The sequence below is a fragment of the Perca flavescens genome, chromosome 10, assembly GCF_004354835.1.
Source record: "Perca flavescens isolate YP-PL-M2 chromosome 10, PFLA_1.0, whole genome shotgun sequence".
Classification (NCBI taxonomy): domain Eukaryota; kingdom Metazoa; phylum Chordata; class Actinopteri; order Perciformes; family Percidae; genus Perca; species Perca flavescens.
The window spans coordinates 11,180,160-11,194,351 of NC_041340.1; the positions used below are offsets into that span (position 1 = coordinate 11,180,160).

Here is a 14,192-nt window from a genome sequence, read left to right on the forward strand (position 1 = left end):
TCAACAATGTTTTTTGTGATTGTTTTTAATTTATTTGGATGGTCACTTGAGACTTCAAATACCTGCATGTATGCTTTGACAGGATAATCTCTGCTCTTTGTAACAGGACCCATGGCCTGATACCGCATGGGTGTTATTGTTGACATTTTAAATTAATGTTGACTTCTTGGCCTGACCTCTCCTGGAAAAGCTTAATAACTCAATGAGACTTTCACCTGGTAAAACAAAGGTTAAATAGAAATACACAGTGAGTATTGCACTACCATGATTTGCTTTTCACTAAGAAAAGAAAGTTATTTCACTGATTATTTTTTCAAGATTGTTAATAATGCCCAGAAAGCAAAAAGAAAGAAGAATTATAGAACTCCTTAACTTTAACATGAAGAAACAGTGAATTTCATTCAAGGATGACAAATGAATCAGGTATGGGGCCTCTGTGATGTTTTCTCCTCCCTTCCTGTTCTGCACATTTCTTTCCCGTCTCATTCGACACTTCCACAGTCTTCGCTGATCTCCTCTCCATTTTCTCATCTCGTCAGTGCAGAGCAGCAGTGAGCTCAACACATCTGTCAGCAGCTCAACTCTGTGTCATGCTCCTCCGCCCTGCTTCTCTTCATCTTTTCCTCCTCTGTCTGTCCTCCCCATCTTCCTCCCCTGCAACTCTTCAAGTCAATCAAATTCACAGGAGGAACAGAAAAAAAACAGTAAAAGCAGGCTATAATCTCTGAGATAAAAAGAAAAAAAAAAGAGAGTTAAATGTCAAGGATGAAAACCACCCGGGAAAGTCACATATTTGCCTTGTACAGTATATTTTATCAGGCCAGTTTTTTCCTCTCGCGAACCAAAAATGTAGCATGTAATATGTCTTAGCTTTAAATCTTACATACACCACCTCTGCTATTTATCACCAGTGAAGTTTACCAGATGTAGAGAAATCCACCAGATCCAAGATTTGTAAATCCCTGGGTTAGGTCATGTAGTAATATAATAACTGTTGACTTTGCAACAATTTCAAAACCGCAGATTCCTGTGAGGGATTTTGCTTCTCTGTATTTCTTCAGTGTTTCTTTTCTCAGACTTATTTTCCTTTCCCCAGTCCCTCAACCCATTGTTCAATCCGCAACACTACAATCCAAAAAGTTATGTAACAGTATTTGCATAATTAATGATCCTATGATGGTCAAAACAATCAATACGTGGGGAGGGGGATTGGGGGGAAGCAAAGCAATTACAGAACATGGGTAGATTCGGGGAAAAACCCCAATCTGTTATTTCTTTGTTACTTTATCTGTATTTGTAGCTCTAAAAAGTGGCGTTCAAATGACTATGGAATCTAGCAACGTAACAATGGCATTGTCATATTAATAAATGCGATGAATCGCAAAAACGGAATTGGACTTGAAGCCAGTTAATTGAACCTATATTGTTGTCAACACGTGGTGTCTGATAGGTCATTCCCTGGTAAAACCCACTTCCACACAGGAAGTGATGTGCTTCATGTTCCTAGCCGTGTCAACACATGCTTCCTTGGAATAAACAGAGGAGGAGTTGGATTGGCAGCTCGGGATTACTCTACAGACCTATTGGACAGAGGCACCCAAGGGGTCAGGGGCCCCTCAGCCAGATATTTTTTTTATATAAACAACGGATCACATGACTACATGTAGCGTGAAAGGGGCTGCTCGTAGTGACTTTCACTAGTCACTTTCCCTCATTGTTTTGCTTTTACTTCCTGTAACTTTACTGTTTTGGTTCACTTGCTCTCATCATCATCGTTTCTAGCAGCAGAAGGCAGGGGTTTCCAAAAATAAACCCACTGTACACTAGCTGCTCAGCACAGACAAAGTTTGCGACTATGTGGTGAATAAGTGGAACATTTAGCAGCTATAGAGTCTGATATTTCCCTCAGGAGTTGGTGGAAACCAAAGTCAAATAGTGAATGTTTGCACCGAAACTCCAAATGAATGCTAATGTTGCTCCGTGTCCGCTGGAGCTGTAAATTGTTAACTTTTTGCTAACTCATTAGCCATATCAACGTTTTACCGTGAGAACGTTGTCGGCTTGTTCTGTTGCCTTTAAGTGGCCGAAAAATGTATGAAAACTGCTTTAACATGTCTGTTGGAGGTTTAAAGAGCCAAGTTAAAAGGATAAATGCCTGCGCTGTGACACTCACAAATACTCAAAAGAGCAGTATAAGGATTTTTTCACAGTCAGGCCGTCTCTGAAAGCAGTGTAAAAAACACTAAGCAAAGTATGAAAAAAAAAACGTGTTAGAGAAGAAGAATATGCAGATTATCTTTTTAAGTTGTCTATTATCATCTTATTCTGTTCACATGTCCCGCCCTGTTGCCACCTCCACCCTTTGCAGTGCCCCATCCTTTCAACACTGGTTTTCTTTCATCATCTTCTTCCCCTAAATGAGTCAGAGAGGGAGAGAGAGAGAGATGCCAGGCCTTCACACCCTCCATCTGCACGCACTGCTTGTCCATCTGTCATCTATTCAGACGGACATGTTGACAGATGAAATGCCGACTGCAGCTCTCACAATCGAAGGGCTGCAACTATTTAGAGGACATTCACTTAAAGACAGTCCCACAGTACCGTGAGGTATTGTGCTGGACTGGAATGTCTTTCTGTGAGGTGACAGAGAGAAGCAGAACATTGATTGATTGATAGATACTCAGAGATAAATATCTTGTCTTACAGATACTGTCAAAATGTATCATCTTGCTTGGTTAGATTACATTTTAAGAACAAAGACAATAATACATAGATTGACCTTTTCTTTTAATGGCACCAATAAAATGATTACAATTGGAGAAAATACAATTTTATCCTAAATGACAATGACTGTACAAGATTGTCTATACCAAGATAATCGATAAAATGTTGTATATTCTGTCAGCATGTATAAATACAGTATCTTACAATGACATGAACATGGTATTTGCTTCATAGCTTACATTACAACCATAACACAAAATCCACTCATGCAGTATAATGCCCAATTATATGAAAAAAAAACATGTTTAAAAGAAAAATAAATTAGAAACACACTTTCTTTTTGAATCTTGAGACAATTTACAATGTTTAGTGGGCCAATGTGTTGCTAGACCTACTGTATGGTCCAAAGTATTCTCACTACTTTATCTAACACTTACTATAATTTCAACACTAATGTCATTCCATGTACATGCCTGTGGTAAGTGCACATACACAGTCTGTCTACTGGCAGTCCATTAGCTTTAATACAATAAAACTTGGGTGAAATGTGTGAAATGAGTGAAAAGGTTAACTGATCAGACAACAGTTTTTCACAGAAAAACAAAGCACTAATTGTGGAAAATGTTACTGTTTGGAAACATTTCCACCCCTCCAACATTGAAAGAAAAACTGTACAATTAAAGAATACACTCCAGCTGCTCAGGGTGACTTTCTCAACAGATGTTTTTAAATAGACGATGGAAGGACAAAGAATATTACAGAGGAAGAAGACCTATCTTCAGTTAAAGGTGTTAGTGAGGAAAATCAATTTTGATATATGCTTATTGTTGCTGTTCTGATGTACTTTAACATTTAATAATGTTAATGTTATATGTAATTTAGTTGTTATACAGGTAAGGAGAGAGGGCACTATGCTGGAACGATGAACAAGAACAATACTGTATATCTGAAGCCTGAATGTTTTATAACCTACACCTTCTTAAAAGTAATACAAAGAATTTTACAGGTTTGAAACTAAATTAAAGCAAAGAAAGAAACTAGAGGCCTGAACAGGACTTAATTTCAAAGCTTTTCAGGACAATGATGACATACCAATGAGTATTATAAAAAATGGGCATATAAGAATTTTTCATGTGTATATTTGTTCATTTTCCTACTTGAGTTTTAAGATTTATGTGCAAAAATGCATACTTAAGAACGTCCACGTGTAACTAAAGTTAGTTTCAATACATCACTTCCTGTCTCACTGTTGTATTTTGTCCTGAAGGTCTGCAGAGAGAAACTCACTTGTGCAATCAACTACATGACAAGCTTAATTTTTGTTTAAAGTTTTTTTTTTTTATATTTCAAATATATATATTTTATTTTTAAACATCTTTGGAAAAGTGAAAGTCACCACTCAACCATACACGCGAGTGTGCCATTCAGAGAGTGCTGTAATGTAAAGCAGCTGAAATTTAAATCTTATCTTAGCATATAATTTTACACAGTTTTAATATAGTGGTCAGATTTATGAGCACACACAAGAACAACAAGATGGAGACCTGAGAGAGTGAAAGAAAGTCTGTTGTAACGGTTGCAACTGTAACTGTTGTGTACTGATGAGGTTTGTTGGGGTTGGTTTCTAATGAAGTTTGGGTCACCTACCAGGAGCAGTGAAAGCAGAAATACAGTGATACAATGAGAGTAAAAGAACAACTAACAGTCATTCAAATACAGTACATGAACAAACCAAGTAACAAGAGAAGGTGAGAGTCAGTATGTCTCTAAAACACACAAGAAAAAAACCAAAAGGAATGAAAACACGTGTGGAGGTGTATTATTGGTGTGTGGGGGCTTTCAAATGGCATTAACATGAGACTGAATTGTAATCAAATAGCATGAAATACTTAAAAACCACCTGTAAATGCATTTAAAACACATTTACAGATGTCATTATTGAAAACATCTCTTAGGGTGGCAGTCTTACTAAAATGATTGACCACCTTAAGAGATGTTTTCAATAATCTGCAGACGAGTGAATTGAAAGACAAAATCAAATATCCCAGACATGTCTTTGAATGTATCAAGGAACTATTATAATGAATTGCCAATGTACAGCACTGAGAGCAGTTTATGTACTGCTGTAGTAATCAGCATAACGTTCTGGAGCATATATGGCTCTACATTTTTGTGATAATGGTATCTGTTTTAGTTTAAAGCTACATTCCATTATTTGACCATTTTAGCATCTAAAATGCAGATGAAAAGGCAAAACATTTCCTCTTTAGATAAAAACAAGAGACAACAGATGAGTCCCTCTGCTTCGTGGCAGACCATGTGTAGAACAGAGCACATGCAAAGCCCGTTCCATTATACTTGAGGTCATATTGCGAGGTGCTTTGAGAAGTTGAGGACTTTAAGTTGGAGAGTTGAAGTTCCTCTCTTTTAAGCCCTCTAAATCTCATAACAGATTAACAAGAGTCTGTGACATATCCAATGATCCAACAGTGATCCACCAAATCTGGAAACAATTCTCATAAGGCACTAATTTGCACTGAGGCACTGTTGATGATCCCTTTGCACTGTTGGTTTTAAGAGGTGAACGCATGACATGAGAACAACTGATGTCCTTCATCCCTCTCTTCTAAAGTCAGCGAGCATCAAACAAAGCTGAAAAGGCGACAATGCGAAACAGGAAATGCCAACTTTCTCCAGGAAATTAAGGGGCAGAAATGGTCAGTAGAGTGTACTTGGGACAGATCTAATGATTGCTTCTACAACTGTGGTCTGGAGGAGCTCCTTGGTGCAGAAATCCCACTGTAGCGTCTGCTAAAAACATTCTACAAAGAGAAATCCATGCATACCCAGTTGACATCCGCTCTTTTTCACACAGTACCCAGACAGCAGCTGGACCTTTCTCAGAAGAGTTGGCGGCCCAGCAGAAGCAAAACCCAGCAGCCCGCATCCTTGCAGAGGGTACTGATACAGTGGGAGTTTGCCTTAGTTTGTGTTTCTAATGGCTCAGTTGGGCTGATGCCTGAGATATACTCTGAAATTAAGCTATTACATTACATACATGCTAAATTGTTCTTTATAGATTACCCAGGATGAAGTAGCGTGCTAAATGCTATATAATTGTATTTCACTATAAACATGAGTAGCTATAGTTGTAGGTGAGCTGTATTTCTACTGTTACCGAGGAGGTTGTGGTTGTGTTCAAAGTTAAAAAAAACAGATAAAGTTACCTTGAAACTGCAGAGTGTATTGTTGCTTCAATAAAGCCTTTGAGCCAAAAAAAAAAAAAAAAAGGGATTGAAAAATCTACAGAAAAGATTTGTATATAAAAAGAGCTTTGAATAAAACACGTTTTGGGATTTTTCTCTCATAGATTTTACTGGGTTGGCTAAAAATACGGATCTTTGTCTTCTTTCTTTACATTCTTCATTGTTTGTGTCTTGAATAAGTCTGTGTTTACACAGTAACGTGGCTGCAGCAGAATGAGGAAGAGTTGCGTGACTCCATGTTTCTGAATATGACTCCGCATGGTGTCTTGCGTGTGGCTTTCCTTGTTCATTGCAGTGTATGTCAGCAGCTAGTATGGCCTGTTGTGAATAAGTCTGCATGCACAGGGACATGTTCATGTAAGAATTGAATGTGAAACACCAAAGCGTGTTAACACTGGTAGTGAATGTGCTGGTGCTGGTGCACTTTCCCGTCCACGTGTGAATGCGTGTGTGTGTGTATATCCGTGTAGATCTTCGGGTAGACCTTGGGAGCCAATCCACTGCCTCCCTGAGCCAGGAGCAGCTGCTGATGGGCAACGTAGTCTTCATATGAAAGACAATCTTTATCCCCGTTGGCCGTCTGAGGAGGCAGCGCTGGGCAGGCACGGTCACGACTGGCTGCAGGTGGACGCGGGGCAGGGGGAAGAGCGGAGGAAGATGAAGAGGAGCAGGTTCGTTTTGATTGGCAGAACCAGAGGAGGGCGGTGCCTAAGATGAAGGCGACCCCTGCTGGTATTCCAATAATGACGGGCCAGGGGAGGCTCGGGGATGTTGCTGTGAGGACAACGTTGTTTTGGGGCTTCAGGTCTGCAAAGGAGAAAGAGAAAATATGTCAGAAAATATGACAGAAGACAGAATTGTCAACTCATTACACTCTGTTTCCATCTTCAGTCTGACATTGTCTTCACTCTTAACAATTTGCAGGAGTAGGGAGGTTCAATTTTCTCTATACCAATGTATCTGCCTGAATCTAATGTAATTTTAAGCTGGGGTTATAAGAGGGGAGAACTACGATGTTGTGCAATATTGAGACTTGAGCTTGACCAGGCTTGAATGGCAACAGCTTGTTAATAGTGTTAGTCCCGCCCGTAGAGCTGATTGGCTAATTGTTAGTCCCCCCGCAGCGCTCATTGGATTAATGGAGTACAACAGGAGCTTATTGATGATATATTTCAAGTTAACAACTCAACTGGGAAGACTCTAGAAAATGTATCTAATATAGGCCAGTACTGATAATGTGTAATATTTTTATGTAACTGGTATTAGCACCTGCACCAGTAGCAAAACAACTTTTTCGGGTTAATTGCCTCTAATCAAACCTGCTGGTCAAGTATTTTCATCTCTCAAATATATAACCAGAGAAAAAATTACATATGATCATTTACAACTCTGTGTGTGTGTGTTTGCTGTGTGTGTATGTATGTTAGCTTCTCTCCATTGTGTCCTCTGACCTGGTAGCACAGTCAAGTAGGCACTCCTGAAGCTGTAGCCCATAGTATTGGCTCCGAGGCAGATGTACATGCCGGCATCCTCCTCCTTGGCTCTGGTTATCAGCAGCTTGTTAAGGTAGGATCCGTCAGGACGCGACCAAACCTCCCCTGTAGGCAGGACCACAAAGCGGTGGTCTCCAACCTTTGAATAAAATCATACAAAGTTTATTGATCAGTTCAGTCAAATCCGACTAGTTGATTTGCCTCAGAGATTTGTGTTTACATGTAGCATTGTGTTTGTTTGTACCTCTATGGTGGAGTTAAATTTGTTCTCATCACCAGGTTCGACTCTTTTAAGCCACTGAATTACCGGCTTGACATCACTGCGGACTTTACACTGGAAAGATGTGGTTCCTCCGTAGTCCACGGTGGTGTTGACAGGGTGAGTGCCAGTCAGAATTGGTTTAGAGTTGGTACGCTCTGAAGAACGAGACAAACGCATACACAGAATGAGAAAGTTGTTACATTTTATTTCAGTTGACAAAGTGTGAATAGAAGAAATAGCTTGATTGTTGTATTTTGTAAACTTTGTAAACCCAACAATCTTGAGAGAATATAATATGGTTTGCAAGCATTATTTGAACAGTATTTGCTGTATTCAGCACCACATCCCCCCTCTCTGCTGAAGGTACACAAACAGCTCCCTTATCTTCAGCGCCTGCCTTTTCTTTCTCAGTTTATACAGCAGAATAAACACACCTGCCAGAGACATTCAATAGTCTCTTTCTTAGTATCTGTTAAAACGATCTCACGAGAACGTAGCCCAACAAAATTAACTTGCAGGTGTATGTTTTTACTTTCAAAATATGTTTAAGCTTCCTTTTCTTTGTTGCTTCTAATGCATGTGCAGTGTTACAGACAGTGCTGCACAGGATTTCTCAGGACTCAGGGTGTTATAAGTTATAATTATTTAAACCTTAAATATGTTAATGTGTGTCCTAAAGACATCTGGTAAGCATTGCTACCTACAATGAAATGCAAAGGAACCACGTGTGCAGGCATCACTGCCAGAGCTCAGCTAACATATGGAAAGAAAAGGCAATGATCAAGAGGGATGCCGAATGGTGCACGGGTATAATTATTATAATCTCAGCTTTAAGAAGGATGCTCTGAGTGCTCATCAAGTAGGTGCAAACCCATGCCATCTAGATAAATGATCATATTTAGAAATTATAATCCTGACGTACTACACTCAATTAGCTCTACTTATGGATTATATATGTTTTGTGAGAGCTTTACTGGGTTTCTGTTTAGTACTCATTTTTTCCCAATTTTCCCAGCCATGAATGAGTGAATCTCTACTGAAAGAGAAAATGTCACATTTGACATAAGCGAGCAGTGGTTTGATTTACTTCCTGTGTGTGTGTGTGTGTGTGTGTGTGTGTGTGTGTGTGTCTTCAGGAAAGACTACAGCTGTACTTTAATGTACAACAGATGTGGCGAGTAAAGTGAGAGAAGCTGGTCTGAGCTATCACAGTCAGTAACATACAGTACAGCTCAGACTAACAAATTCAGCTCCACCAAACAGCTTAACATTAAATCATCCCCCGTCAAAACAGCTTTTGTAGCCTTCCAACAACCTAATACATCAGAAAACACTCACAAATCATCATAACACACACATTCTGCTCTCAACAGTAAAACTAGACCTTTTTTAGACTGAAACTGCAGCTGGCTCACTTTCCAAAATGAAAAACCTGCTGAACATTCCTCGCTTGACTGGTGTTTGCTGACAGGGCTGATGGTGATCAATAAATGCCACTGAATTTTAATCAAAGACAAAAACTTTGATAACTGATCCATATCTTTGAGGTTGAGCATCCAGTTACTCAGTGACTCACGTATGACTTCCACTTTGTAGGTGGCGTTAATCTCTCCTGCTCTGTTGGACACGTGGCAGGTGTACTTCCCGCTGTGCTTCGGCATCAGGTTCTTCAGACTCAGAGTCCACTTCTTCTTCTTTCCTTCCCCTTCTCCTCCTCCTTCAGCGTCCTCGTCCACCAGCGGCCGACTGTCCTTGAGCCAGACGATGTCGGGGCGAGGATTACCGCTCGCTGTACACTTCAGACGCACTGAGCTGCCCACTGGGCGAGCGATGACGCGCTTCCTCATCTTTGACGGCTGGGTGAAACGTGGACGTACTGCGAGTGAAGAAAGGGAGAATTGTAACTGTAATTAGAGATCTAGTTTTGGAAAACAAGTTGTTCTGCTAATAGCTGCTGGTAGATGTAAAGTTACTCTGGATAAAACTCCAAATGCAAATGTGAAGAGATAAATAACACAGACATTTTACTCACTCCCAGTCAGCCACAGATGGAAAAAAGAAAAGGAGAGAACAAAGGAAGTTATTCTGTAGAAGAGATAAACGGCTCACAGAGAAGTTTCATATTTACAAGCAGTGATCTGTTCTTCAAACCAGTGGAAAGAGAACAGATTGGGCAAGATTGTGGAATTCATCAAAGAGTATTATAAGAGTCTTTTATGAGAAGTAAAGAGCTATCAAAGCTACCTTATCTGGAGAGGCCACGGCACAAAGGGAGGGTTCTGAATTTTTTCAAGCCTCATGAGCTACAATTTCTATTACCTCCAGTAATTGTAATTGTAATTCATTTATTTGAACAGGGGCAGTGCACAAAAAACATTTATAGATGTCTTATGCCAAGTAACCATTTCTGCTTTCCCATCTTTTAAGATTTTCTTTGTATTTGTTCTTAAAGCCCTGCAGCTAATCTACAGTAATGTTCACCTCATACCTATTTGGGAATGCAGAATACCAACTTCACCTTTATATTAGATAAAATTCACATTATTTTTCTTTAAAGAAGTATGAAAGAAGAGAATGAGAACTACAGTTTGGATATACATACAGTACATTTCCTCCAGATGTCAGGATGGAGCACTTTGCATTCTCCAAAGGGTTCTCTGTTGTTAAACTCTCTTGTAGTTTGTTTGGCTTTTTGAAACTGTTGTTTCCTTGTTGCTCAATCTGACATTTTATTGGTTAAACCCCTGTTTATGCATGCAGACATCTGCAGCAACTAATGTGATAACAAATTCATTTTCTGCTCCATGAATACTGTGCACTTGTGTGTAACCTTCGACTACACACAGTATATTGATGCCTGGTGTGAAAAGATGTCTTTGTTACAACGTACTGAAGTCTGTTTACACAAACTGTTTTTAAACAAGAAAATGAATTAGGAAACAGTTGAATAATATCAGTCTGCAGAAAATGACTTTTTTAGGACTGAATATGAGACTTGGTTACTTGTTGAGATGCACATTTTTTGCAGTATAAGGAGCGTCCGACAGGCTGAGGTCATCGCCACAGGCAGTGGCAAGAATTCCATGTTGTGCTGTAACATCATATGGCAGCGTGCCTCTTGGTATACACAACCTAATTTGTTGTAATAAACCTAATTGTTTGTTTAAGAAAATGTTTGAATCACTTCCTCTTCTCCCTGACACAAAAGACTCACATGACCGGGAACCTACACACAATCACATGCATATACTTTACACAAACACGTACACACGCACCATATTCCTTATTTTCCACTGATTCTGCACCTCTGGCCCCAGGGTTGTATGCCTTTGCTGCTCTTAAAAAGCCACATATTTGGCCTTGAATCATGCATCCATGAGATCACACAGTAAAACCTGCTAGACATCTATGAAACATCACTGCAAATATCCACTCATGAATGCATATCCATGTCCCAAGTCATAAAAAGCCAGACAGTGACTTAGCATTACACCAAACATCCATTCATTCATGCAAATCCTTTCTTACAAAACATAAAATGACTTAACCCCATGCAGCCATTCAAATAAATACATATTCCTCCTCATGACAGTCACCTAACCAAACCGAATCCCATGCATCTATTCATAAACAAATATCCCTTTAAAAAAAAAAACACACACAAAAATTAGCAAGCATGTGAAAGCAAAAAAACACTATCCACTAGGGAGGAAGGAGAGGAAATCATTCACAGGAGCGCTTGATTTTACAGCCCTCAACCGGGGAGATGATTCACCCTGAAACTACTGCAGTTGTGCCTCTTTCTTTGGACAGTTATTATTCTAGCTCTGAGTAAACAAACAAGGGGAAGAGTTATGTGACAGGCTTGCGCGCTAAAATGTGGAGATTTCACTACGGCTAGATCACTCAGTGGAATATACTGTAGTTCTCTGCTGAACGACAGGAAGCCGGGCAGGATGACAGAACAAACATACTCAAAAAGGGGGGTATGTCTGAGAAAAGCTACTGGACTACAGCTGAACTGTGACCAGACTGAGTCAATAGATCTAACAGAGAGTGGAGGATAAATATAAGATAAGTGATTAATACTGTAGTTTAATGTTTTGGCAATGTCCAACTTTGATGATTACTTACATTCTACTACACTGGCTTAGGCTGAAATTAATTGAGAAGAGGAGGAAGGAGCCAGGGCAAAGGTCAGCTGATGAGACTGGAGAAGGAACAAAATAGTACTGCAAAGTACTACTTAAATGATTTGATTTATATTGTCTAAGCCGAACCAAATCAAACAGAAGTTAAGGAGAAAACAGATGGAAAGAGAAAGAGCAAAGTTCAAATCAAGGTGAGCACACACATACAGACAGACAGACTGACAGATTGCTAAAATACAAATAAAACTAGAGTGACGGCAGAAAAATTGAGAACAAAGAGATCGAGAGATGGAGTTAAAACAATAAAATAGTAAAGAGGTAAAAAAAAAAAAAAAAACAGAGCGAAAAGAGTAGCGAGGGCGAACTAAGGGAGTGGTAATAGAGAGAGGGAAGAAGGGAGAAGGTGAGAGCCAGAACGGGCGAAAGGTCAGGCTTGTTCTGGGTCTCAGGGGCCACTTTAACGCCACACTTCACAGTGTAAAAATACTGCTGACCCTCCGACTGAACGCCTTTGATCGGACAGTGTGTCAGAGACACTGCGTCGTCAGACAGGCCTCATTCAAATAAATAAAGGCGTTGTGTTTTTTTTCACGCGGAGCTAAATTCGGTTTGAAAGCCGGCCTTAGCTAGGGCAGTTGAGTGTGTACGTTTAATTGTGTGTGAGCAGAAAGAGGCAAATAAATAAAGAGAAAGAATGTGTGTGTAAAACAAAGAGAGTTAATGTTTGGTGACATTTGAGCGTGAGTGTGCATGGACATTTATGACGGAGAGAGAGAGAAGAAGAAGAGAGGGAGAAGGGGAAGGAAAGAGAGTTGGGTAAAAGGATAACAAAAAGCAAAGAAAGAAGGGTTAGGTTACATGACGGGGGGACCGGGGAGACTTGGGAGGAAGGAATGTGTCCCACCAAATCACACCTCACACAAATAGACTGCTCTCCACTCTGTCAGAGCCAATTATCTGAGCAAACAAGCACACTGATGATTGTGTATTTGTGGGTCTGTGTGTGGGCGTCACCTTCTCCCCTCTGACAGTTTGCAAGGTGTTTATTGCACAATCTGCTACTGTGCTTTTTATGTTACACACTCTCAACTATCTAAAGTGTCACGTCGAGGCTTCCGTCTAATGTTTTTATGCATGTCGTGATGCGATCAGAGAAGCTGTGAGTGGTTACCCAGTTTCCCGGCCAGCTCTGGGGCGTGTTCAGAGTCACCATTGGCCGTCGCTGCTCCACCTCTTGAACTGGAGTCATCTGTTGACAGAGAGAGATTGACGAAGAAGCATCATTAGTGATTTGACAATTTCTAAATAATTGATCATGAGTTATATACAGCATTGCCAAGCTCTAAGCATCAGACAAACACATATTCATTTGTACTTTGAATTGTCAGTGCTGAATTGTCTTGATGAAGTCATGATTTCTACACCCAGTTGTTGCTCCAAGTACAATAAACATTAATCATTTGCACAAAGCTCAGCTGGGTATATGTGGTACAAAAAATTCACGAAGCCTCACAAGTGTATGGTAGTTAGGACGGATTATTTAGAAGGAGGATTATTTTCTTAGCATCTGATAGATGTTTTATAAGAAGCAGCTGTTTTGCTATGGGGTCGTGATGTATTATGGTTTGTTGAACACAAATTCTAGATATCAGTGCTGCTCTCACAAATTGGATGCAGATTGTTACAAGTTAGGGATGTGGTTACGCAGAAGCATCACAGTTATCACTTTAACATTTAAAAATATTTAAAATATACAGGTTGTTTTAAGTAAAAAACCTGCAACAGTAAAAGTGGGAAAACGTAGTGGTTAAAAAAGCTGTGGGAAGTCTGGTGGAAAGGTGAGACTGAAGTGTTATAACTTACAGGAAAGAACTCACTTCTGGATTTCAAAAATTTAATTTCCATCCATGACTCTGCCCTCAACACCCCGACGTGCATTTCAAATTGTTAGGCATTGGACCAGCTTCACATTTCTTGTCAAACCAGAAAACCAAATGACAAATAGCATGATCTGTCTGTCCTCTAGTGTGACTGAGCCAGAGACTTGTTGCTACGGCAACTCACTGGTGATGAAAGCTGTGAAATATAATGCTTCAAATCTCCTTACATGCCTCTATCTACCCTTTAACCTAAAATATGTGCCCTAAAATGTTTGTTTTTTTTAAATTTTCCACAATCTACCTTTCAGGGAAAAAATGAAATGGTCCAAAGAACAAATACTTTTTTGAACACCTCATACTGTATGTGCCTATATCATACTCCACAGTATCATATTGCTTTACTTCACTACACACTG

The 14,192-nt window shown here is 39.7% G+C and overlaps 1 protein-coding gene across 2 annotated transcripts in view; it reads right to left on the reverse strand.

Moving 5' to 3' along the window:
• Positions 1–2,770: 2,770 nt before the first annotated feature.
• Positions 2,771–14,192, reverse strand: part of fgfrl1a (fibroblast growth factor receptor like 1a) — a 70,676-nt gene continuing 59,254 nt past the window's right edge. For both annotated transcript variants that reach the window (XM_028590164.1, XM_028590165.1), the window contains exons 4-8: positions 13,068–13,145; positions 9,322–9,621; positions 7,728–7,900; positions 7,442–7,622; positions 2,771–6,797 (exon numbers count right to left, since the gene is read on the reverse strand). In XM_028590164.1, the coding sequence (XP_028445965.1) occupies positions 6,379–6,797; positions 7,442–7,622; positions 7,728–7,900; positions 9,322–9,621; positions 13,068–13,145 (1,151 nt within the window). In that variant the 3' untranslated portion in view covers positions 2,771–6,378. The remainder of the gene's footprint in view (positions 6,798–7,441; positions 7,623–7,727; positions 7,901–9,321; positions 9,622–13,067; positions 13,146–14,192) is intronic.